The 24,516-nt window shown below is 48.7% G+C and overlaps 13 protein-coding genes across 13 annotated transcripts; 5 read left to right on the top strand and 8 right to left on the bottom strand.

Annotated features, from left to right (window-relative positions):
• Nucleotides 1-987: 987 nt before the first annotated feature.
• PICMEDRAFT_120140 (hypothetical protein) lies at nt 988-3,290 on the bottom strand. Its single transcript, XM_019159867.1, has one exon. The coding sequence runs from the start codon at nt 3,113-3,115 to the stop codon at nt 1,079-1,081; it is 2,037 nt and encodes a 678-aa protein (XP_019018970.1). The 5' UTR covers nt 3,116-3,290; the 3' UTR covers nt 988-1,078.
• Nucleotides 3,291-3,877, bottom strand: PICMEDRAFT_120141 (hypothetical protein). Its single transcript, XM_019159868.1, has one exon. The coding sequence runs from the start codon at nt 3,757-3,759 to the stop codon at nt 3,466-3,468; it is 294 nt and encodes a 97-aa protein (XP_019018969.1). The 5' UTR covers nt 3,760-3,877; the 3' UTR covers nt 3,291-3,465.
• Nucleotides 3,878-3,994: 117 nt separating this feature from the next.
• Nucleotides 3,995-7,163, bottom strand: PICMEDRAFT_10803 (hypothetical protein; the record flags this gene model as incomplete). Its single annotated transcript, XM_019159718.1, has 3 exons — nt 3,995-6,552; nt 6,606-7,010; nt 7,109-7,163. 3 exons carry the CDS (start codon nt 7,161-7,163, stop codon nt 3,995-3,997), a joined length of 3,018 nt encoding a protein of 1,005 aa, XP_019018968.1.
• Nucleotides 7,164-7,376: 213 nt separating this feature from the next.
• On the bottom strand, nt 7,377-11,102 carry PICMEDRAFT_19863 (hypothetical protein; the record flags this gene model as incomplete). The annotated part of the gene is made up of 2 exons (XM_019162143.1): nt 7,377-8,738; nt 8,814-11,102. Coding segments are annotated over 2 exons (3,651 nt in total), but the record flags the coding sequence as incomplete, so codon positions are not given.
• A 316-nt stretch (nt 11,103-11,418) lies between these two features.
• PICMEDRAFT_27922 (hypothetical protein) lies at nt 11,419-11,601 on the top strand (the record flags this gene model as incomplete). The annotated part of the gene is made up of 1 exon (XM_019162523.1): nt 11,419-11,601. A coding segment is annotated over one exon (183 nt), but the record flags the coding sequence as incomplete, so codon positions are not given.
• A 29-nt stretch (nt 11,602-11,630) lies between these two features.
• PICMEDRAFT_120146 (hypothetical protein) lies at nt 11,631-12,658 on the top strand. The gene has a single exon (XM_019159869.1). It carries the CDS (start codon nt 11,805-11,807, stop codon nt 12,510-12,512), a length of 708 nt encoding a protein of 235 aa, XP_019018965.1. The 5' UTR covers nt 11,631-11,804; the 3' UTR covers nt 12,513-12,658.
• PICMEDRAFT_120191 (hypothetical protein) lies at nt 12,658-13,777 on the top strand. The gene has a single exon (XM_019159870.1). The coding sequence runs from the start codon at nt 12,804-12,806 to the stop codon at nt 13,752-13,754; it is 951 nt and encodes a 316-aa protein (XP_019018964.1). The 5' UTR covers nt 12,658-12,803; the 3' UTR covers nt 13,755-13,777.
• Nucleotides 13,778-13,801: 24 nt separating this feature from the next.
• Nucleotides 13,802-14,269, bottom strand: PICMEDRAFT_71874 (hypothetical protein; the record flags this gene model as incomplete). Its single annotated transcript, XM_019164036.1, has 1 exon — nt 13,802-14,269. The coding sequence occupies one exon, from the start codon at nt 14,267-14,269 to the stop codon at nt 13,802-13,804; it is 468 nt and encodes a 155-aa protein (XP_019018963.1).
• Nucleotides 14,270-14,486: 217 nt separating this feature from the next.
• On the bottom strand, nt 14,487-18,201 carry PICMEDRAFT_15732 (hypothetical protein). Its single transcript, XM_019160942.1, has one exon. It carries the CDS (start codon nt 18,100-18,102, stop codon nt 14,569-14,571), a length of 3,534 nt encoding a protein of 1,177 aa, XP_019018962.1. The 5' UTR covers nt 18,103-18,201; the 3' UTR covers nt 14,487-14,568.
• Nucleotides 18,202-18,574: 373 nt separating this feature from the next.
• PICMEDRAFT_15731 (hypothetical protein) lies at nt 18,575-21,020 on the top strand. Its single transcript, XM_019160941.1, has one exon. The coding sequence runs from the start codon at nt 18,720-18,722 to the stop codon at nt 20,562-20,564; it is 1,845 nt and encodes a 614-aa protein (XP_019018961.1). The 5' UTR covers nt 18,575-18,719; the 3' UTR covers nt 20,565-21,020.
• A 198-nt stretch (nt 21,021-21,218) lies between these two features.
• On the top strand, nt 21,219-22,823 carry PICMEDRAFT_71871 (hypothetical protein; the record flags this gene model as incomplete). The annotated part of the gene is made up of 1 exon (XM_019164035.1): nt 21,219-22,823. One exon carries the CDS (start codon nt 21,219-21,221, stop codon nt 22,821-22,823), a length of 1,605 nt encoding a protein of 534 aa, XP_019018960.1.
• A 94-nt stretch (nt 22,824-22,917) lies between these two features.
• Nucleotides 22,918-23,466, bottom strand: PICMEDRAFT_31408 (hypothetical protein; the record flags this gene model as incomplete). The annotated part of the gene is made up of 1 exon (XM_019162700.1): nt 22,918-23,466. One exon carries the CDS (start codon nt 23,464-23,466, stop codon nt 22,918-22,920), a length of 549 nt encoding a protein of 182 aa, XP_019018959.1.
• Nucleotides 23,221-24,499, bottom strand: PICMEDRAFT_120125 (hypothetical protein). The gene has a single exon (XM_019159866.1). The coding sequence runs from the start codon at nt 24,357-24,359 to the stop codon at nt 23,619-23,621; it is 741 nt and encodes a 246-aa protein (XP_019018958.1). The 5' UTR covers nt 24,360-24,499; the 3' UTR covers nt 23,221-23,618.
• Nucleotides 24,500-24,516: the final 17 nt, after the last annotated feature.

Here is a 24,516-nt window from a genome sequence, read left to right as displayed (position 1 = left end):
ACGAGAACTCTATCCACACATGCATTTTCTCTTTCAGTATAGAAGGAGTTTACCTTTTCCAACTCGGAATCTACCCAAGCTATAAACTGCTGTCTTGCATATAATGCCAAATCGTCTAGCTCTGTACTTGATGATCGTCCGACTGTCAGTGAAGGGCTTCTTTTAAATGATTCTAAAAGCGCACTTATCGATGATTTCCTTCGTTGGGGTACAAAATCTTTGTTTCTCTCCGAGAGAGAAGGTGATGGCTTTGGTGTCGTAGCAAAAGAAACGCTCGACGGTTGCTGCCTGCTATTTTGTACCAGCAAAGGAGTTCGATCGTGGGTGCCACTTTTTGCTGCTTTGACTCTGTTTGCTGGAAGGGGAGAAGTTGAACCGTACATCTCATTATCAACGCTTAAGGCTGCAGCAGGCAATGCGAAAGATGAACCCCCACTTTCCAATGTAATCTGATCCTCCATAAAATGGTTTCCCTTTGGTGTGGAGATTTCCTCAGCATTATCTGCGTTTGTGCTTGGTCCTTCTTCGACCTCCCTAACTGACAATAATGGAGTAGTTATATGAGTTTCCTTTGGCGAAGGTCGAGTTTTGGGCTGAAGTGGATAGCTGTGTCCCCCATTATTTTTGTTCAAACTCTCACCTATATTAGGGCTCTTTCCACCGAGAAGAGGAGTGCTTTTGATGCTGTCTAAGACACTAGGCTTCTTGACTAGTTTTTTCAGTTTCTTCTTCCCCGTTTTGTAATCCAGATATTGGGCACGCCATTCCGGGACCAAGTGGTCCTCTAAAGACTGTGCAAATTTCATAGGTAGTACTTGTGTTACCTATACTGTTGCTAATATGCTTCAATGACCACTGGAGCCTACCCTTCTTCCTAGTATAATGTTTTGATCATATCCTAAGCGTCTCATGAAACTGTCACATTGTAGATGTAATCTTGTTCCTGCCACACGTGTTTAGCGAAATCGTCATCAAATAAATTGTTTTAGGCAAATTCATGTTTCGAATTTCCCCAGGTTTAATTTTCAGATTACAATTAGTTATATATCGTACTGATCTATACGTACTTTTAAACTAATTAACGTTCTACAACATTTTGCTGTAGCAAGTCCTGCAACTGTCTTATTTCTTCCGCTTGCATAGTGTTCTGCATCACTCCTGCAGATATTTGGTTGTCATCGACATAGTTGTAGATGGTCGTTCCAATTTGTGGAGGCAACACGTCGAACTCGTAAACATCGTTGTCGGACCAGAAAGATTCAGGTATTTTTGCCATGACGGAAGACTCGTTGGATAAAACCGCATTCCGGATAAGGTTGTCAGGAATCTTTTCTAGGTTGTTCGTATAGTATGCGCCTAGGTTTGGTTTCCCTGTTTTTTCAATAATCGCAGCCAGCTCTTTAGTCAAGAAGTTTTTGAGCTCTGGGGTTTCAACTAAAGTGTTGAGTCTAACCGTGTACATCGCAGTTCCAATCTTCACTGCGTCATTGACATCCTGCAAGAGCCATGGGTGTGCTATATCGCCTAATTTTTCAAGGATTTGATGGCCTGTGTAGGGGTGTCTTAGGTATGCATCTTTTAGCGCTTGCTTTGCTTCCTCCGCTTTACCAAGCTTGAAGTAACAGAGAGAAACTGTGTACATCAAAGGTGCAGTCAGCCATTCCTCATAACAGCGGCACAATGGAGAATTTACAAAGTCAATCAAGTATTGGAACTCATCAGAGAGGAACGCATAATAATCGATGAGGTATCTGACGCCATATGGATCATCCATCGGATCAAACGATAGCAAAAGTTTGCAGTATGTCAACGCTGTGAAAAAAATGGATTTTTGGGTCAGAACGGAGATGTACCTGAATATGGTCAAGTAAATCTGTCTATTGAGAAAGTACTCAAAAGGCAATCTGGTTTTTCCGTTCCCAAGCTCGAACGAGTTTGGTAGACTCCAATCAAAAACAAACAACGCCCTTTCGATTAAGCCGTTAGTATTGGAGTTGTCACCTTGTCGCTGTAATATACAGGCGACCTGGAGTATGGTTTCAATGCTATAAGGACATTTCTGCAACAAATGAATAAGAGACTCATGGTCCGGCTGTACTACAACAGACATAAAGAACTCCGTTGTCGCAGCAATGGAGAAGGCCGGTCCTGGCTCAACGTTGTAGTACTTTATGCCATATTTGTATTCTTTTGCAATATCTCCCTGCAATATTTCTTTCCAGTCGTTCTTGAATTTAGTTGTATACAAGTTGAGCAAGTTTTCACTTGTAACTTCATCCATGGACAAGGGCTTTTTTGGAATTGGTAACCAATCGTCCTTGATTTTGGTTAGTCTTAATTTTCTTGTGGTACCCGGAATCGAGCGATGGTCTCTACCTGACCAGCCACGGATGCGTTTGGCAAGCTTTTTGATCTGGGCTAGCACTTCTGGGCTGATTGCGCTTGAGGATGTCGAGTCTGCATCGTCGATAGCTGCAGACGAAAGTTTGCCAAACAAATTCTCGTACTCCCTGTCCGAGTTTAAGTCTCTAGGGTCCACTTGTAGTAGCCCCGAACACCTGTGAAACTTCTTTGGTGTCAAAAGTTTTCCACCTGACGTGTAAACAGGCCACGGAGGTAGGGTCTCTTCGTTTTCTAGGTCTTGCTCTATACTATCAACGACACTGCTCGCGTCAGAAAGAATGTCTTCCACAATTTCTGAATTGGATTTCTTCAACGTCTTGTCTTCAAGTTTCACCTGAGCTAGGATGTTGTCCAACTCGTCCTCATCAAGATCGTCCACAGTTTTCGCACCCTTGTTATATTTGCCTTTGCCTTTACCCTTTAAGTCGTTCTTTCCAGTCTTTTTATCTGCGCTGGAAAACGCTACGTGTTTTGTGGATTTGGCGACTTCTTCCTTCTCATCCTCCGATTCTTCACTTTCTTCACTATCCTCACCTTCTTCCTCGCTTCCTTGCAAAAATGCAAAGGCATTGGCTGCATTCATCTTCCCCGGACCATGGTTGTAACCTTCGTCATTTGATTCGTCCTCGTCACTCTCTGCTTTCTTCTGATACTTCGCTAGCTCGTCCTCCAAAGAGGCTTTGCCCAGCCTTTTCAATGCTCTCGAGCTCATGTTCTTCTCCAAATGCTATTCCTTGAACTGCTAGCGCCTATTTTAGAACTCCTTTAACACTCATCCCATCTGAATGGTATTCATCTTCTCTACCAATCCTGATTCCGTCAGAGTTTCCACCCTCGCCTACACACATAACGCTTTTCTCTATTTTTTTCTGCTTTTGTGTTTACCTATTTTTACAGTAGCGTTATCAGAGCAGAATATTATGATTAGAAGGGCGTTTGTACAAACATAAAAGCAGATATATAGCTATTGTATGGAATAGGGTGCAATGACTCAAAAAGCAGGAAAATGGGAAAGGGGGAGTACGCCAAGAATCTTTTAGCGATGACCGACTGGGCTACTCGTCATAGTTGCCTGCCCACACTGTCGTGCATAAGATTTTTGAAGTGGTAAGCCTCCGTCTTGGTGCAATCGTCGTGTGGGTTGTTGATCTCACCGTTCGGGCCGTAGAGCCAGTCAGCAGTCTCCTTGATGCACTTTCCGCCCTTGCAGCCACACTGGAAAGTCACACTGGCATCGCTTATCTTGTCGTTGAGAATGAGAGACGGGTGACGAGCCGGAATCGCAGGTCTCTCAGGCTGTACCTGTGGAGGTATGTATATGTTCTCCTTGATGTATTCGATCCGTGTTGACTCCATTGCTTTTGGTTTGCTGCACAGGAAGATTAATAGCAGGGGAAAACAATGTCAGACCAAGACAGCAGAGAAAAAGACCGTCTTTTACAGATTTTTTTCTCTTCCGTGTAACAGGACAGGGCTTTACCTGTTAATAACGTGCATACACACATTTCCGTGTCTCGGATAGCACTTCAGTGGTCCGGTTGAGGACTCTTGCCTGATTTGGAAAAGCCGCCGCTAACCGCGCTTTCCTTGACTAACTTCGCGAGCAGGTTCTGCATTCCAGCGCATTGCAGCTTCCCGGCACTGTAATCTCTATCGCAATCTCACACCACGGCAACCCTTTCCCGCCAAGCATGCTGTTGGCCGGATCTGCGACTGCCGCTATAAAAAATTCCTTATCCTCGTCTGCATAACTGTCATCCATGCCGACGTCCTCAACGTCGGCTGCCTCAATAGCGGCTTTGCAGCGTAAAATCGTCTCAATGCCCTTGTTCCAACACACACCGGCCAGCCACTCGATCTCGTAATCTTTGAGTCTATCAGCGCCGTCGGTTGGCGTTTCGGCTAGAATGTCTCGGAACATCCGAATGTAGCAAAGCTGCTGATCTTCAAAGGCAACGTTTTCCGTCATCTTGGTCAACATGAGATGAAGCCACCTGAAGAGCATTCGTGTTCTGACGGCAAACTCATTTTTGAACCCCCTTTCGGCAAAAATGGTTTCGATAACTCTTATCATTCCACCCCTTTGTTCTGCATCCCCATCCGGAATCCAGTTAAATATATTTTCTACCATAGCATCTATCTGCTGGTTATCTTCCGTATGATTTTTACCGTATTCGTTCATATCTTTGATCCTCTTGATTAGGCTAGTCCATTCATTGCAATTTATCAAGCTCTCGTTAATAAGATATAGGCCTTGAAGCATGATGTCTTTGTAATCGTTATCTTTGTGGATAAGGCTAATCTGCTCAACTACCTGCTGGTTCATAACTCTGATTGCATTCCACTTTTGTTTCACATTATTGCCGCCTTGTCTTATCTGCTCACGTTCACAAAAGCTCAAAAAAATGATAGATTTGCATTTCCACTTGAGAAACCTATCGTTGTTCTTATCATCTGACTCATTGAACAACTCTATCAACCTGATTGTAGCTTCGAATAATTTTACACCTCTAGTGTCAAAAATGTTGTTTTCCAGCAGTAGTAATCCGCAGTTGAAACATGTGCTAGAAAACCATTCAATGTCATTGTTTATATCTTTAATATGGCTTCCTTCTCTATTTACCTTTGCATAGCAGAGAAACTGATCGACTGACTTTTCAATCATTTCAACATTTTCCAATGACATTTTTTCTGTTTCGTCCTTTTTAAGCCCATTCTCAAGGCGTTTTCCAAAAATATAGACAGAAGCTCTCATTGCCACGAGAACCAAATACTCGGAGTTTTTTGTGTCAATATTGTTACATTTGTTTAGCAATTTGCTAACTGCGTGTTTCAACGGTTCATCAAGAAATGGTTTGTCTCTATCATGGCAGTTGCTATCAAGATAATTTTTACTTTCAACGACACAAAGAGCTAGCATATTTATTGTTTTTAAATCATTGCATCGTGATAATGCTGTCAAAATTTCATGTGCAGTATCATCATCAATTTCTGTACCGTGATTCTCTAGCATATTTACAAATCGGTAATACAATGTAATCGGATTTTTTCTGCTCAAATCATTCATATCTCTCAATGTGTTTTCAAAAGTACCAGTATCATGCATTTTCAAGCAGCAATGTAGAATGCTTCGTTGAATTTTTCCAATAGTATCCTGCTGACTTTCTTTTGACCTATTTAAGAGACTCACAAAGCAACACTCAAACCAACTCATAGCTTCCTGGTAGTTTTCTTCTTTCATATTTTTTCTACCCATGCTCCACAACATTATTACTAAACAATTAGCAGAGTCAATAGAAAGCTCAAATCTTAGTTTTCTATTCCCAACCTCAAGTATAGTTTTTACAGCATTCAATTTCTCCGACGAGTTTTCTGTTTTTAGCTGTGATGTGATAATCCAGATTAGGGATATGAGGTAGGATTCAATAACTTCCCGAAATTTTGGATTTTCAAAATCGATTTTATTAGTGAAAACATAAAATAAGCAATTCTTAGCAGTCGTTGGACACTTGCTTGAATAAGCATTGAGCACTACCATGACTTGCTTTAGAATTTCGGTTTTTGAACAGATTTTAATAACAGTTTTCATAATCAAGTCTTCTGCATCATTATTTGCTAACTTTTGATAATCGATTAACTCGATTTGCAATTGCAATGTCTCAATCTTCTCATTTTCATTTAGCTGCAAAAGCTTCAGTAGTTTGCTGGCTTCAGTAAACGATTCTTTACTGTTCATTTTCATACAGCATTTCGACAACATGATTAAAGTTGACACTTTTATCTCGCTCTCAACACTTGGGTCTTTGAACGTATCCATCTTTTCCAAAATTAGGTAGCATTTTTGGAGAAAATAATGGGAGTCATGGTACTGTTCTTCCTTGTAAAGTCTCAGTCCTTCATTGTACAACGTGCGACAGATGCTGAAAACATTTCCAGGTTTCATTGCAGAACACCTATCAAGAATGTTCGCTTTATGTTCATAAAATTTGGCCATTGAGATGTTTTTTGAGAGTAAAGATGATTGCATGTCCATTATAAGAAATTCAACTTTCAAAGTTTCATACTTATTTTTTTCTTCTTTGCCTAACTTGTTATTATCATAATATGCGCATAGGCTTTCAACATATTTCTTCACTTGTTTTCCCGTTTCTAAATTATGGGCAGCAATGCAATCGTAGTATGTGCGTAATAAACATTCATACTACGGATTTTAACTTTGTCATTCAAAAAATTCAACAATGCAAATAAAGACAATAACAAAGAGACGAAATATTTCAGGCTCATCATCTTCTTGAATTCAAGTTTCCAGGTTTTGACTGTTGAGCCATCCTCTTCTGGTTCTTCGCTCTCCTTTTGTTTGATATTCAAAGCATTCCAAAAGTTAAGTGACACTTCTTCAAGTGACGGTAAAATTTTTTTGATGCTGGGACTCAATTTTTCCTTTGACTTACTTAGCAGTGGTAAATATTCCATCCGAATAACTTTTTCTGTGGATTCAAGCATCGGGATGAGTGAATTGAGCCGATTTTGGATACACGCAAGATCAAAGGTGGCGTCATCGCTCTCTGAAATTCCAGAAAGGATCTTGATGTTAGTTTCACATGAAGCTGAAACAAAGACCAATATAAAGCGATTTGTTAGTTCGAGTGCTCAGCGATTTTTCTACATAGTTTGAGTACTGTTAGAGAGGGTAAATTTTACGAACCTATCAGCTCTGTCAGTGTGGAAACTACTTTGAGGCTAATTTCAGGTGCTTGCATTGTGGAATAACAAGGATTTTTAGTTGACCAATGATATCTGGGACAGTCAAAGCAAAAAGCAAAACCACCTGGGTGAAAGAATGACCTATTGAGGAAATTTAAAGATGCGCAATTCATTAGTGGCAAAAAAAAAGAAGTAAGTCTGGTAAAATTTTAGATTTATGATATTTTTTACATAATGTTAGAGATGATAAGAGATTTTAGATGTTCTTATTGTGAGGTTGCCTTTACCATACCAATTAATCTATTCACACCTACCATCCAGTCTCCGCATTCATTTGAATGTGCATCAAGGATCTCATCACGTAGAGCTGCAGCTTTGGCATACTGGCCTTCATTTAAAGCAGTCGACAAACTAACCAACTTTTCAACGGTAGGAGGTGTGATCAAATCGCCCTTTTTCAAATGATCAAAAAGAATGTTGAGCCTTTTCTCCGCATCAACTAAATGCTTGCTGAATTTTGCAGGGATGTTTGGTCTGACCTTTTCTAGTTCTGCCGAGAGAATAGAGACGATTGGTTGTGCTTCAGGCGGTAATTGGGCACTTGGGGTAGCTGAAGTAGCTGGAGTTGCAGCAGGCAGTGGTGCATTACCTGGTGAGTTGAGCTTTTTTGGTGGTGGTGGAGGTGGGGTTGCTACGGTTGTTGAGACTGGTTTCGCATATGCTGGTGGAGGTGGCATGGTCTTTGCATTGAAATTGGTGTTTGGAAGTTGCTGATTTTGGAATGATTGTTGTAGCGGTGGTTGTGGTGAGTATGCATTTTCCGGAACATATGCATTGTTGACAGATGGCTTTGGTGCATACGGGTTCTTCGATTGATTTGCCACAGGGGCAGAAGAGGCCCCTAAAACAGGTGGCTGCTGTGGGGCGAACGGTGATTTAGGGTACATTGGAGAAATAACCGGTTCTGCGACACTAGGCTTTGGAGCATATGGGTTCTTGGAGAACGAAGACATTCTTGATGAAACAAGATTTGCTGCTGGAGGAGAGTCCACCGGACCAGATGATTGCCTTGCAGGAGGTGGGGGAATTGCAGGAGCCTGGGACACAGATCTTGAAACGGCAGGTCTATAAGCGTTTGCGTTTGGAGGTGTAGCAGTGGGCTTTATAACTGGAGCCAGATGTGTTGGCAAGTCATTCCAACCACCAACATCTTTTCTCAACGAAGGAGGAACAACATTTTCCTTTTTAAATGGTGGGGGGGTGGCATAATCGGGAACATTGTTGTTAGATGTTGCAAAAGATTGTGGGTTCTTCAAAGAATCTAGAGCTGTTGATGGAGCATAAGGATTAGCTCTAGCAGTGTTGTTAGAAATGCCATTCATTGGAACTGTAGATACACCATTGCCTGGTTGATAAGGAGCAGCCAGATTGACATTTTGGTCCAATGGTGTGGAACTTGGAGGAACTCCCGAATAAATATTGTTAGGCTGGTATGGGTTACTTGACTGGACTGGTGCACTTATAGCTTCAGGAAGAACGTAAGGATTTTTAGCTCTCTTTGGTCTGGCCGCAGAGTCATTTGGAGTAAAAGATGTAATTGATTCTGGCTGTTGTAGTGGTTGTTGTTGTTGCTGTTGTTGTTGCTGTTTAGTCACTGGAACAGAATACTTGGAGGCAGATCTTGTGGTTGCAGTACTCGTGGTGACGTTGCTGATGAAAGCCTTTGAAATTCTGTCCTTTTCGAATCTGATTTCAGGGATGGAATCGGACACTAAGCTTAACAACTTGTAAGCTAACTCATAATGACCGAAGTTGACCAAAGAGTCTGCATATTCAACAAAAGCTTTTCCTAGCTCTGACAAATCGCCCGAAAGGGAAGATGAGGCTTTTGATTGAAAAACAACAATTTTCTCAATGACCTCACCCAAGGCTTTGAATCTTGCCTCAAAAGCAGTGTTCTTGGAACCATCATCATTTTTGGTGGCCAAAAAGAAGTTCTCGTAATCCCTCAGTTCAGAAAACCAGACTTTAGAGACTTTATCAAGGGCCCCTGCAGCAATGTAGCAAGATAGGGCTGAGTCACGGGAGTTTTCAAGGTTGGAATCTAACAATCTATCACCTAACAATTTCATCTCAACGTTGAAGGAGGCCTTTCCCTTAGAGAATGTGATAATCGACTTGGCAATCTGTGTCCAAGAGGAAATGTTTGCGTTTTTCACAATATCACCAATGGAGTTTTCACTTGAGCTGTACAATAGTCTTGCGAAAGAGGAGTCCTTGGCGTATTTTTTGAAGTAAGCGCTTTTGGCTTTGTCCTTTGATTCTTCAGAGCCATTCAGAGCAATGATTAGAGCCTCTAGTATATGATCCTTTTCTATACACAGATCAAGAAGCTCGTCCGTCTTGTTTGACAAAAGGAGGGAAACGGCGTCTTTTTCAAACTGGTCAGAAGACTCTGAAAATAGATCAAACTTACCTTCGGGAGTGTAGGAAGCAGCAGCAGCGGAAGAGTCAGATTTCTTCTTCGAGTCGCCAATTTGGGCGAAAAAGTCGTCGTCGTCGATCAGCTCAGTGGAGTCCGATCTAGAAGTTTCGGTTGGGCTCGATGGCTCAATTTTCAATAAGGATTCTAAAGATTCATCCGTCAAGACGTGTTTCAACAGGGACCAATCGGAGCTTTCTTTCAAGTTAAGATTGGCGCCGGAGCTGATTTTTGAGTCACATAAATTGCTAAAGTCCTTGGTTGAGATTGCAGTGATCATTTCTTTTGCCGACTGGTCGATAGAACCATTGTTGGAGACTGTGACGATCTTCACTTCCTTCTTGTTGGAAATGACTAGCTTACCACCGTAACCGAAGGTTGCGCTGATGGGTCTTTTCAACCAGATTGGAGCCTGCTGGACCTTAAACAAAGGTTGCTGGGTCTCCGTGGTGGAGATCTCGTTCCAGAAATCGTTTTCGTCCTTGGACTGCACCTTTGCGGAGATAGGCTCGGACGTGTCCTGCAAGCTCTGGATGCAAATCTTCTTTGCCAACGACGCACTTGCAAACACTTCTGGGATTTTTGGAGCAAATTTCGTCTCGTGGACCCAGTTGGACAAGGAGGGATATGTGGCCAACTGAACACCTTCGATTGGGTTCCATAACAGGGTCGAGTCGTCCTTGCCCGAGGAGAGGAGCAAGTTAGGGTCGCTCAGACACCAGTCGAGGGACAAGATGCCCTTCTTGTGGCCCTTGAGAACCTTCTCTGGGACGCTGGAGTTTCTCAAGTCCCAGGTGAGGATGACCGGCTCGCCGTCCGAGTCCGAGGCGGTGACCAACTTGGTGCTCTGGCTAGGGTGCCACTTTATCACAGACAAGTTGATGTTCGAGTAGTTCAACTGCAACACCTCTCTTTTCGCTTTCAAGTCCCAGATCGACGTGTAGCCGTTGTCGCCCGCAGTACCGAAGATGTGTGCCATGTTGTTGTTCCATGCAAGCGAGGAGACCTTGCTCATCGGCGAGATCGCCTGGCCTGGGTTGAACGAGGTGCCCTTCTTGACGTCCCAGATGAAGATCTCTCCCTTGGACCCCGAGGACGCCAAGATGTGCGACTGGAGCGGGTTGAACTTCACCTGCAGAACCGGCGTCGTGTGTTTCGTGTACTCGGCGATCCTGGCGTCAACCAGGTTGGCGGGCTTCTGCGAGAGGATCGTGGCCGGGTCGTAGAGCTGGATCGAGGAGTTCTCCAAACCGCACGCCAGCACGCCTCGAACGTGGCCCTCCGCAGCCTTGCTCCAGTCAATGGACGCAAACTTCCCTGGCGCAGCCGCAGTGTACACAGCGGAGGCCTGTTTTGTTCCTGACGTGGCAAACGGGTCGTAGATGGACAGGCTGGAGTCGGAGGAGAAGGTGTCGTCCATCACGCCGGACAACGTGCCCGTGGCAATCAGCGGCAGGGCGTCATTGGACCATGCGAAGATGGCTGTCTCGTCGATCTCGTGTAGTTTCACCATGGTCGGCGCTGTGTCTGTCGGGGGGTGCCGTCGTGGTGAGCCAGAAGCCTTGTGTTGCGAACAAAACCTGCGGAAGATGTTTACGTGTTGTGTTGAGCTGAGCAAAGTCCAATTCAGCCAGCGGCCTCTCGTTTTCCTTTTCCTCGCTGTCTCCCGCTTGCTCGCCTTTTTTGCCTGGCGGTCCTCTGCCCTGAGCCGGAGGCCAGCTGAGCTTTCGGGAGCAGCAGACAAGGGAGGACCACACCAGACAGGACACGAAAGGACGGGCGACATGAGTACGCAGCAGCAGAGACCTACGGCGGACGCAGACTTGATCGACGACGACCAGCCGGACGAATGGGACAGCCGGATCATCAGCACGGGCTGCGCCGAGGAAAACCTGCGGCTCCAGCTCTGCCACTACGACACGAACGACTGGCGCCAGTGCACGAAGGAGATGGAGGCGTTTCGCCGGTGCTGGGCGGACCACAGCAACAACGAGCGGACACGCACCGTCGACAACGACGACCCGGCTCTGTAGCTGGACCTGTATATATCTCACCACCTCTGTACGAGGTGTAACGCTTGAATATTTGCTGTGGAAACGCGGTGTGCTGGGTTTTCCCAAAAGAGAGACCAGACAAGACGGACTGGACAAGAACGGCGGCTGTCTTCAGGGCGCCAGCTGGCGCAGACAGTGGGCAAGAGACATCGGCGGGTGCTATGGAGTACACAGATCTCGACCGGCGCAGGCAGACGTCGTTGCACAAGGTGAGGGATGCGTGGAAGTGCATCATCAAGAAGTACTCTGCGCTGTCGGAGAACGAGCAGGGAGACGTGGTGGACATCGCCACGGGCGAGATCATCAAGGACACAGGCCATCTCCGGTCGCTGCGTCAGGACGACGACAACCTGTGGGCAGAGACGGAGCCGCCGCCGAGGGCGCATGGGGCCGGAGACGGCCACGGCGACGAAGGCGGCGACCCTGGACGCAAGCGGGCCAAGAGCAGCAGCAAGACGGCGATAGAGATCGTGGACCTCGGGTCGGCATCGCCGCCGCCGTCCCAGCGAAGGCGGAGCCAGCCGCCCCACTCACAGCCTGGTGACACCAGCTACGTCGTGAGCTCCTCGCAACACATGACGCGGTCCAAGGTAGTCGGCGACGACAACCTGATCGTCCGACGGCCGAAGACCCACAGCGGCCGCCACCCGAGCGACCGACACCACCACCCGAGGTCGAAACGCTCCGGTGCCCTGGACAGCACCGCAAACGACCCCTTGAACATGCTCAGCTCGTCCGTCGACCTCGGCACGCCGTCCAAGGTCAGGCGCTTGCGTAGAGCCCTGGACCACTCCTTTCAGGTGAAACGCAGCTCTGGACGCCGGCACCTGCACAAGCTGATCTTGCACGAGAAGCTGGGCTCCAAGTGAGCACGGCCCGCAGCACGGTGTGTTTAGGAACACCCCGTACAGCCTCGCAGGGCGTCAACCAGTCGTGCTGTCCCAGCAGACGACAGCACAGGAACGTGTCCTGCTGCCAAACACCCATCCTATTTTCTAAGCTTTATAAAAACACCCTTCTCATGGAGGAACATGTCCATCTACCTACGTACAGACCAGATCACGTGACCTTTTTGTTGCCTCGACTCTTCCTTTTCAGGCATTTCGTGCCTGTTTACATGGTTCCTCCTCTGGAGCTGGACAGACAGATTCCGACACTGCATGTTCTGCGAACACCACTGCAGCCACATGACGGACTCGCCTCAGCTGGAAGAATACGTGAAGCAGCGTGACCTGCTTCTCCGTCGGCGAGACGAGCTGCGCAGGAGGCGGCAGACGTCGCCTGCACATGTCCAGCGACACAAACGCCAGAAGATAGAGACGGTTGCACGGACCCTGGACACGTACGAGTCCTCAAAGACGCTCATCTCCAAGTACTCCCGGCTGCCGGAGATGGACATGGGTCTCCGACTGCAGTACGCCCGCATGACGTGTCCCTGGATGTCGGTGGTGGCAGTAAAGAAGGATCGGCTGGCGCCAGACACGGGCAACACCACGATCCGCTGCGAAACAACACTGCGGTTCGACTCGTACGGCGACTTTGTTGTAACGCTGGAGATTGACGCCGAAGGCGAGGACGTGCGGCGCCTCAGCATAACCCCGTCTCCAGATGCGGAGGAGGTCGACGAGCAGAAGGCGATCTCCGTCCTGGTGGCGGAGTCCACGCAGACGCTGGACGTGTCGAGGCTCGTCTACGGCATGAACACGCTGCTGCGGATGCGACACAAGCGCAAGCGGGCGTGGATGGCGATCGTGGACGAGCTGGAGTTGGGCAAGGTCCGTGCGATCAACGGCTTCGCCGTGGGGGCCACTCCCAGCCAACAGAGAGACTCGCTTGGCAGGCTCCTTTTCGACCACTCTCCTTCCTCCGTGGAGTTTGAGCTCGAGTCCGGGAAGAGCCTGCGGGTCGTCTGGCACATCTTCTTCCGACCGGGGACACGCCACTGCGTGTCCGACTTCACAGCCAGCGTGGTCGCCGCCGCTGCCGACACGCCGCAGGACGCCGAAGGCGGCAGCAGCCGGCCCGTCGAGAACATCACCCGACTGCTGAAAAGCCTTATACGAGCAAACGATATTAAACTAGCCACACTACAGGTGCTAAACATTCTATAGCGTCGCCTAAAACCCAGAGGAAAACTACAGACCCTGTTTCCCTCGACTTAACGATATTCCATTTCTATCCCTCTTTCGGCAAGGCCGCATTTCTTGTAAAACCCAACGTTCTCCACGTCACAATCCAAAATGACCTTGTAGCAGCCAAGCGACATCGCCAGGTTACACAGGTACCTGACAAGGTACCTGCCGAGGTTCGACCCCCGCTCCTGACTGTCCACCGCAACGTCCTCGATGTGTCCCACTTTCGAAAACCCGTGTATCAACTTCGTTTCCACCAAAAGCGTCGCAATACCAACAACCCGGTGCTCTCTGTTCCGGATCACCATCGTGTTGTACTCGGTGGCCGTCTGCAGCCGTAAGAACTTCTCAAAGTCCTCTCTCGCAACGTCTCCGACTGTAGTCAACTGCGCAAGCACGTCTAGGGCACCATTATCGTAATCTTCGATTTCCAACGAAGACAGAACGTAACCGGCAGGAAGTGCCGGTAACTCGAACTTTCCTTCCTTTGTCATTTCTTGTCGAAGTCCAGATTGTTTTCCGACTAACAGCAAAGCCTGTGCTTCTCTTGTTTTCTTCTTCACCCCCTTTCCGTGTTCCCTCCAGAAAGAACCGTGTTCCTCTCCCCCAGACTCCTGTCACTGGAACCGGGCTCTTCACCACCTTCCCGAAGGAGCAAAATGTCGCGTTTGGCGATTATCAAGCCCTAATTCCACTTAGCCGCTGCCTTTTTCTCTACGTCTGTTTTTAGCTTCTAAGTTTATTTACAAATGTTCTTTACGTATACCGCTACGGGATATCACAATAGACTACACTATTTAGGCTCGACGTTGTAGCGCATGGAGATACCCATGGCGGCGAGCTCACTATCCAAGTACTTCAAAACGAAAGGAACGGCCACCGTGGTGGTGTTACCACCACCAATAAACCTCTTGCCTGTACCGTCTTCCCATACATCTCCGTCCTCGACCATGTCGGACCGGTGGCCCCGGCCCTCGACCCGTACGGAACAACGACGGCAACGCATACTCTCGCCTCCGCCGATACGTGCAACACTCACCTGGGTGGTCAACAAGCCGCCACAGTCTCTGCAGATGCTGGTGTGCGTGTAGTCCGAACAATTCAATAGACGGTCTTGTAGCAAGAACGACGTACCATGTCCAATGAGGGCATCTCTCTCCATCTCACCGACACGGATACCACCGTGTCTCTTACGACCTTTGACAGGTTGCATTGTCAAGCTGTTCACAGGACCAGTCGACCGCACCTGGAACTTGTCGTTCACCATGTGTCTCAAACGTTGGTAGTAGACAACACCAATGTAAATGTCGGCACGCAACTCTTCACCGGTGGCACCGGAGTAGAGAGGCTCGTTACCGTGGTAGTTGTAGCCTGCAGCCTTCAACTGCTCACCGAAGAAGTCAGCAGGTATATCGTCCTCACTGAATTTCCAAGGAGTAGCATCTTGGGCAATACCATGGAGAGCACCGGCCTTACCGGCTAGAGACTCCACAAACATACCTATAGTCATACGGGATGGGAAAGCGTGCGGGTTGATGATGACATCCGGCTGGATACCGGTTTCGGAGAAGGGCATGTCGATTTGAGGCCATTTACGGGAACAAACACCTTTTTGACCGTGACGAGAGGAGAACTTGTCACCAATCAATGGAGATCTGGTAACACGGTATTTGATTGTGATCGACTGGCATTCTTGGTTACCGTTATCATCCGATATCAGCTTGACTTCTTCGATATATGCAGGTTCGCTTGAATGGTATGTCTTGATTTTCGTTTTCCCTAGAACTTCATCATAGTAGCAGCAGATAGGGTCACCTTCTTCGACGTGAACCCCTATGTATGGCAATCCGTCTTCGTCTAGTTTGTTTCTCCATTCGGTTGGGGAATCATCTGGTCCAAAACCAAAATGTTGAGTGATTGGATCATTTCTACGACGCTGTTGGCTCAAGTCGACCTTCTCGACCTTGTAAACCACACCGTAGGCAAACCCACGCTCGTCTGCAGACTTGTTGATAATCATCGCATCATCCATATCGTAACCTGTGTAAGAGATGACAGCGACAACGGCGTTGGTACCGTTAGGGAAGTTGTCCATTCCGTAGTCGTCGTACAAGTTGGCCTTCACAATAGGAGTTTGGCCGGCCTGTAGTTTGTACAATTTGTTGTCTGATCTGTGTGTCAACGCAACACCAGGGGTACCCATGGTCTGCTTACCCATCTGACACTGGTACATATTTCTGGGAGATTGGTTGAAGTCGGAGAAAGGGGTCAAGTTGGCCAAGATGGACAATATGTTCGTTGGGGCAAATTCCACGTGGGAATGAACATTGCTTTCAATTTCTGCAGGCACAACGGCAATATCCATAAACACCTGTTCGAAGGGACCGACGATATCTTTCTTATCCAGTGGCAAATATCTCACTGGTCTGATCAGACGAGAGTGGCCACCAAAGAGGTAAAGACCAGGGTATTGACCATGGTTTGTGAGGGGAACATAACCTATTTCCAAAGATAGAGGGATGCCATATTTCTTCTCATCTTCGACCTTCCAATATCTCAAAGTATCAGCAATGATTCTACCTTGTTCATGGGAACAGTAACCAACAATCCGACCGTCTAATTGGACACAGCAAGTTCCCGGTCCGGCAGCAGAGATGGCTGAGGCAGGAGGCTTGACGCCCAACTTGAAAAGAGCTGCAGGGATTCTTGAGGTGTCGACCTTCTCAGTTGTGATCTCACACTTGTGAGACAAATGGTTGAGCAACCCACATGGAGAACCATCGGGGGTATGCACCGGACAAAGGAATCCCCAAGATTCAGGAAGCAACTTACGCACTGTAGTTGTTTTCAATTCGGCGAAGAAAGAACCTCTGTGGACCATTCTGAAATGAGAGATGAATCTGTGGAAGTTAATCTTTTCAGCAACCACAGTATAACCACTGACTTGTTGCAAATCAAGACCAGACTGGGAAACCAAGTTACCTGTGGAAAGGAAGTATTGAAGCTTTTGGCCAATGTTTTCATTTATTCTGCTGAACACTCTAGTCATGTATTTTCTGTCGTTAAAATTGACGGCGACACCCCTGGTGATATCGGATTGGATCTGCAACTTGATGCTCTGCAAGTATTCGTCGATCTTCTCCTTCAAGATCATACCGTAGAGGAACCCTCCAAGCAAGATTTCTTGGTGTTGAGTGGAATCTGGATTGTCGGGAGAGCATTCCCCTGCGACTAGGGAGTACAACTTTCTGATCATGAAGCAGAGCATTCTGAACTTGTCGTGGTTGTCGTCCAAGTGGACCAAAACGATTCTGTGCAAGACCTCTTTACCGACATCGATGTCGGACATGTCTGGGGTGGCGCCAAAGACAACTCTGAACTTCGTACCCAAGTACGCCACGGACTGTTTGTTTGTGTTCAAATTGTACTTTTTGAACGTCCTCAACAACAACTCCAAACGATCGGTAAGGAAGGAGTTGTCGGTGTCGGAGCCGACGATACCGTCGAAGATCTCCTTGTCGGACGTCTCGATCAAGGCCTTCAAGATCAAGGTGGCCGGGACCAAGTACTCGTTTTTCCGCCACGAGAACCTGAAGGTGACGTTACCGTCGGACAAGTAATGTAGGGCGTTCGTCTGAGAGGACTGGTCTGGTCTGGCGGACCTCAATTGGACGCCGTACGGGGTGTAGGAGGCACCTCTGTTGGCGAAGGATGGTCTGATGATCGCCATCGGGTGGTTTCTACGCTGCACAATGAGCATCCGCACCAACTTCTCGATACCGTTGACGATGAAGTAGCCGCCAAGCTCGTCGCTCTCCTCTCTCAGGGCAACCAATTGGCTCGGCGGCAGGCCATTGAGGTGGCACCTGTTGGAGGAGACCATGACCGGCAGCTGGCCGGCGTCTCTGATCTCGGTGACTTCCTCTTCCGCGCCGTCGTTGACGGACCACGCAAGCTTCAGCAGTAGACGACCCTTGTAACTGGTGTGTCTCTCACGACACTCGCTCGGGTACGTGTTTCTGTTCACGGACAACTTGTCCGTGATGGGCACTGCCGGCTTGGCGATCTGCACCGAGTCCACTCTGATGCAGAGCTTGTTTGGGCCGACCCGCTCCTGGTCCTTCGAGTCGAAGATCGTCTTGGCGCCTATGTCTTTCACTGCGACGTTGAGGAGACCGCCGTCGGGGCCCTCGGTGAGGGCGTTGAAAGACCCAATATGTGGTTTCACGGCGTTGTAGAGCAGAGGGAAGTCTGACCCCGTTTTCGACGGGTTTTGGAACCGTTTCTCCCGCTCGAGCGTTCTGAACTGTGCCTTTGTGGACGCCATTGTCGATGCGCTGACTGTGGGGGGCTAAATCGTGACTGTACGAACGGTGTGGCTGGCAGCAGGACGGGCCAGACGGGGTACAGACCCTGCAGAAGGAGCTGTTGCAGTGGATAAAGGCCTTCAAAAAAATTTTCAGACCGATTGCAGGGAAGACGAGGAGGGAGAAAAGGGGAGAAAATGAAAAAAAAAAAAAAACTTGAAAAATTTCTCTCCTGCTTACGTCAGCGCTTACGTAACTAATTTTTGGCTGACGTAATTGCTGACGTAAGCATTTATTTGTTGTTTACGTAAGCGCTGACATAAGCGCTTATGTCAGCAACCCCCCCCCTCTTTCTCCGGTAAAGGACTTTCCGCCTAGCTCAGCTGCGCTGTCGTTCCCTATGGGTGATTCATAGCCCGCTCTGGGGATTTTTCAGGCCTTTTTTTCACATGCCGGAACGAAACCGTCTTCGGGTGGCAGTATCTGGCAGACGCTGGCGGGAGTCTTGGGTCTGGGTGGTCGTGTCTGGTTAAGAAAAGGGCATTTTTGTTGCTGGTGCTGCAACTACCACCTGTGTGTTTCTGTCTGCCTGCACTACTGCCACTGACAGCAACCCTGGATCGCCACTGTCTGCGCAATGAAAATCACCGACAAACTGGCCCAGGCCCACAAAGACGACAAGGCGGCTGCGTCGTTCTCGTTCGAGTTCTTCACGCCGAAGACGTCGCAGGGCGTGCAGAACCTCTACGACAGAATGGACCGGATGTACCACTTGAACCCGCTGTTCATCGACATCACGTGGAACGCCGGCGGAAGACTGTCGACGCTGACGTCGGAAATGGTGCACACGACGTCGACGGTGTTGGGGCTGGAGACGTGCATGCACTTGACGTGCACCAACATGCCGCTGCAGCTCATCGACGACGCGTTGCAGAAGGCGTACCTGTCCGGCTGCCAGAACATCCTTGCGTTGCGGGGAGACCCGCCGCTCGACGGCTCCGAGTCGACCGGCGACTTCAAGTACGCCAAGGACTTGATCCGCCACATCAGAGCCAAGTTCGGCAACCACTTCTGCATCGGCGTCGCCGGATATCCGGAGGGCCACCCGGAGGAGCCCGACCACGCCAAGACGTTGTCGTATTTGAAGCAGAAGCAGGACGAGGGCGCCGACTTTGTCGTCACACAGCTCTTCTACGACGTGGACAACTTCATCGACTGGTGCGCCCGGTGCCGCGGAGCCGGCATCACGCTGCCCATCATCCCGGGCATCATGCCCATCTCCAACTACAATGCCTTCCTCAGAAGAGCCAAGTGGAACAACGTCGCCGTTCCGCAGTCATTCATCGACCGCTTGGCGCCAATCAAGGAGGATGACTCCCGCGTGAGGGAGGAGGGCTGTCTCTTGATGGCCGAGTTATGCCAGACCTTGCTCGACTCCAAGCATGTCAACCACCTCCACTTCTACACCATGAACTTGGAGAAGTCCACCACCATGCTCTTGGACAGCCTCCACCTCGTCTCCAACCAAACGAAGCAGGACTACGAGTGCGAGAACTCCAAGCCGTGGAGAAAGTCCTTGAACCCGTCAAGAGAGCTTGAGAACGTCCGCCCAATATTCTGGAAAAACAGAAAGTTCTCCTACATCCAGCGGACAAACAACTGGGACGAGTTCCCGAACGGCCGATGGGGCGACTCCCGCTCCCCGGCCTTTGGCAGCTTGGACATGTTTGAACACAACATCATCCGCCACTCGCCGACAAAGATTCTCCAGTTGTGGGACAGACCAACCAACTCGCACGAATTAGGCGAGTTGATTGTCAGGTACTTGAACAATGAGATTCACTGCTTGCCCTGGTCTGACACCCAGGCCACCGAGGAGATCGACACCATCAAGCCGGACCTCGTCCAGCTGAACATGAACGGCGTCATCACCATCAACTCTCAGCCTAAAATCAACGGCGTCAAATCCACCGACCACGTCTTTGGCTGGGGCCCTACAAACGGTTACGTCTACCAGAAACAGTACCTAGAATTTCTCCTTCCAAAGACCAAGCTCGCCAAGTTGGTCTCCCAGATTACCGCCGTCAACGAGGAAAACGGTTACGACACCTTGAACTACTTTGTCACCGACGCAGAATCGAACAAGCTCTCCGAAACAAACGTTACCGACCTGTCCGACGTCAACGCCGTCACCTGGGGCTGCTTCCCAGGCAGAGAAATCGCCCAACCGACTATTGTTGAAAAAGTCTCTTTCCTTGCCTGGAAAGATGAACTTTATCTCATCTTAAAAAAATGGTCCAACGTCCTCCTGGCCTCCTCTAGTGACGAAGAAGGCGAACCAGACGAGGCCAACAGATTGAGAGACCTTAAAAGCTCCAATTTCATCCAGTCCTTGATCAAAGACTATGTACTCGTCAATATCGTCGACAACGATTACATCCAACCTTCAGACACCATTTTCCACATCTTGAAAAACCTTTGATCACTTTTTTTATCCCTACCCTGCACGTTTGACATCAACTGTCACTTCATGCATATATTACCTACCATACAAATGCCAACTTCAAACTAATTACATCTTGACAATAATAATGATTCGGATCGTCCTTTGCCACAGTGCACAATAAACATCGGCACCTACCTTCTGTTTCAATAGCATTTTTATCTTCTTTCCCCCATTCCACTTCTATTCTCATCACTATTTCATGATCAACACCCTTCTTGTGATACTCATTAGACACATCTATTTATTTTTATTCTTCATTTTTCCCCTCCTCCCCCTCTCCACTCCAACTCCTTCTCGGCTCAATTTTTTGCTCTAGACAATACAAAATTTGTCACAACAATCATGCCCTGTATAACATAGTCTTATTTATATAGAATAGTCCTTTTCTACGTCCTCAACGGATACTTTGGTTAATACAATATAGTATACAAATTTTATCAAAACTTACGTAATCGCACATATTCCTGGTGCTTTTTTCTCAATTCTTCTGCTTCCTTCGTTATTCTCTTATGATTTAAGCTACTTCAACAACATTCTCAAGATTCATGTTGGCTTCCGTAAATCAAGAACTCACAGGCAATTACATTCGTTTTCTTCTAATCGCACAAAAACATTGTTGATTTTTTAATCATGCTTATTTGCTCACTGTCAAACGTGCCCACGGCAAATCCTGCGCTTTCTTTGAAGTCACATTATATTTTCGACGCCAAAGCATTAAACACATATGTGAAGACGAACGGCAAAGATCCCATATCAAACGAGCCAATGGACGAATCGGATATAGTTTCGATTTCACCTAACACGGCGAAAATACCCAACTCCGAGGAAATAGCCTCTCCAACCTATTCTTCGATTCCAACTATGTTATCTGCGTTTCAATCAGCCTGGGATTCCTTGAGCTTGGAACTTTTCCAGCTACGTACAGAATTAGACAAGACCCGGAAAGAGTTGTCTCTGGCACTATATAGGCAAGACGCTGCAGTGAAGGTTGCTGTTGGTGCATGCAAAGAACGTGATGAGGCAAGGCAGGCACTTGCCAAGTTGATTGATGGCGCCGATAATGCTGCCATTCAATCAGAAAAGGCAGTAGATGTTGGTGAAGAGGCTCCTTCCAAAGATATAGAAATGGATCAGAGTGAAGACTGGACGGACTTTGCCAACACGTTGCGCTCTGAACAAGAAGCCCTTTTGGTGAAACACAAGAAGGAAAATAAGGATAGAAAGGGTAAATCACCAATCCTCTCGATAACCGATCCTGCAAACTTGAGTGTAACATTAGATAAGAAGGAAAGCATAGGAACTAAGAAGAGCGGCAAAGTAATTGGAGTGGAACCAAGCAAGGCGGGGGATGAATGCGTTGTTGCATTTGCTTCGGGATTGTTTGAATTGGTGGACGTATCGAAAACTGCCAAGAAGATGAAGGTTGTCTCCAAGATTAACCTCAAGGTCACACAAGGCGAAGCTTTGCCGTTTTTGTGCTTCTGGAAGATGAATGAGCCGTTTGTGGTATCGAAGACTCCCGCACAGAGGGGACGGAAGAGCAAGACAACCGAGCACCACGCATACCAGATGACAAACTTGGCAACTAAAGAATCGAAGCCGCTAGCTTCCGAATTGCCTGACATCTCTATTGCAGTGGCACATCCGACACTTCCTGCCTTCATCGTTGCCAACACGACAGAATTCGAGGTCTTCTACAATGACACCATAATGTACAGCCAGCAATTAAGTCACGAATTGGCACATATCAGGTTTCATCCGGACGGTCTTCTTGTGGCACTCTCATACAAGGGTGAGGCCGGCGTCGACATATACGATCTTGTCGAGCGCAGCATCAAGCTCAACATACCGTTCGGCGAGCACAATGATGTCCAGTTTGCAGCCAACGGCTACTACTTGTTCGTTGGCGGTGTTGACGCACTTGCGCTGTTTGACTTGCGTAAGAACGTTTTTGTGCAGCAATCCGAGGTTGCCGGCGGAGACAGGATCCTTGTCGACGTGTACACGTCGATCGTGGTGTATGGGAACACATGCGCTGTGTTTGACAAGAAGGGCAAGACGTGGAGCAGCGTGAGCGAGCTGCAAGGGTTGGCGGACCACGATGGCGGCTCCCGTGTGGTTGCCGTCCTCGCCGGCGGAGCTGACGATAAGCACACAGTCCTCGTGGCTACAGAGAACGCCGGCGACGGCGTAGACTTGTACAAAGTGGACGGCTTCAGGTCTGCTGCGGAGTGATCGGCTCTGCGTCACTCCACCTATATGTATAATGAATAGTTGTATATGAAAATTAATTTGTTTCTAGAACTATATGACGCCCGTAACACTGCTGCTACTTCTTGACGTCAGGGAAAGTGATGGTTTGGTTGAGGTCGAGCTCGCCAAAGATCAACGGCCCGATGTGGGGCTGCACGTTGTACCCAAGCTTGAAGCGGCCTGTGCGGCCGTGCAAGTCGGGCGCATAGTCCCACACCGAGTACTTCGACTTCACGTTTTTCGTGTTGATGTACATGCTGCTCCGGTCTGTAAGAATCTTGTCCCACACGACCAGCTTGCTTTCCTCCTCCTTGGCCGACGGCTCGTCCAGCTCGACAAACACGTAGGCAAACACCTGCTTGGTGTTCCAGTCCACCACGCCCGAGAAGTCCGCCACCAGGTCAAACTTGAACCGGGCGTTCTCCTTCGGCTTCGTCTTCGTGCCACCGTAGTTCCGCGTGTTCTTAAGCGACACCTGCGCCTGCACGTTCCGAACCCGCAACGACTGCACGCCGTCTGTGCTGCTGCCGACCCACGTGAGCACGGACATCAGCACCGCCACCGTGAATAACGCCGTCGTGAGCGTCGAACTCCATGTGCTCACTCTCTGCGCCAATGAATGCATCATTTTGCGTTCTGATGCTTCCTCTCCACCACGCTGGTCTATCTGCCACGTCTACACCCCGTCATCACTACCTGTCAGATTTATCTTCAACTTCAACACGTACCCTTTTCCCTCGCTGGGCCCTCTTTCGCTCCCACCTTCTGCTGACGTAATCACTCTTCGTTGATGCAGCCGAGGGACGTTGTCCCTCTGTAGAGAGACGATGAGGACCGTGTTGGAAGGGACGCAGGGGCGTGCACGGTGTGGGCCCGGCGGACGTCTCTGGTGGGCGGCGGCGGCGACAAAGAAGAAGCCGGTGCCGGGGTGGGTACGGACAGGGTGGTGGCGGACGAGTCGAAGCTGTGCCGGGACGCCGGCAGATGAATCTCCTGGCGAATGCTCTCGTACTGCGCTCGGCGGGTCTGCCAGTGGTCGTAGTCGGCACACACCCAGCGCAACTCGGCGACGTGGTCCCGGATGCGCTGTAAGACGGGGTCGCCGCCGGTCAACGTCCCGTCGAGCACGCGTAGCTTCCACACACCCTCTCCGACGTCGCCGTGGGCGTCTCCGTTGACAAAAAGGTAGTAAAACTCCGGCGCTCCGCAGACGAAGACGTAATCGAGCAGCGTGAGCAGCCTCAAAAGCTCGGTTTGGCGTCCGGCGTCGCCGCAGAGCGTGAGCTGCTTGAGAACAAGCCTCTTTAGCTTCAGACACTCGGCCTCCCCCCGCCACGAGTACTTGGCAACGGCGTGCAGCTGCTGGGCTGTCGGACCCGGCCTGCTCGGATCGACCGCCAGGGACAGAATCGTCGAGACCGACAGCCGCCGACTCTCGCTGTCAACGAGCCCCGTTTTAGACGCCAAACTCGACGTGCTCTGCTTCACCTTCAGCTTGATCGATTGCAGCCGCTTCATCGTGGTCCCTCGTGCTGCGCTGGCTGCTGTTCGGAATACGGGTCTGCCCAGTGCCCACCAAAAAGACGTGTTTCGTCTGTTTTTCTTTCCAGGGCAGGAAAAAAACGGTTTTGTGCAGTACGCGGGGAAGCTTTGTCTCCTACAGGACCTTGTAGGG

The sequence above is a fragment of the Pichia membranifaciens genome, assembly GCF_001661235.1.
Source record: "Pichia membranifaciens NRRL Y-2026 unplaced genomic scaffold PICMEscaffold_2, whole genome shotgun sequence".
NCBI lineage: Eukaryota > Fungi > Ascomycota > Pichiomycetes > Pichiales > Pichiaceae > Pichia > Pichia membranifaciens.
Note: the sequence above shows the minus strand (reverse complement) of the source record. Positions and strands in the feature narration are given on the sequence as shown.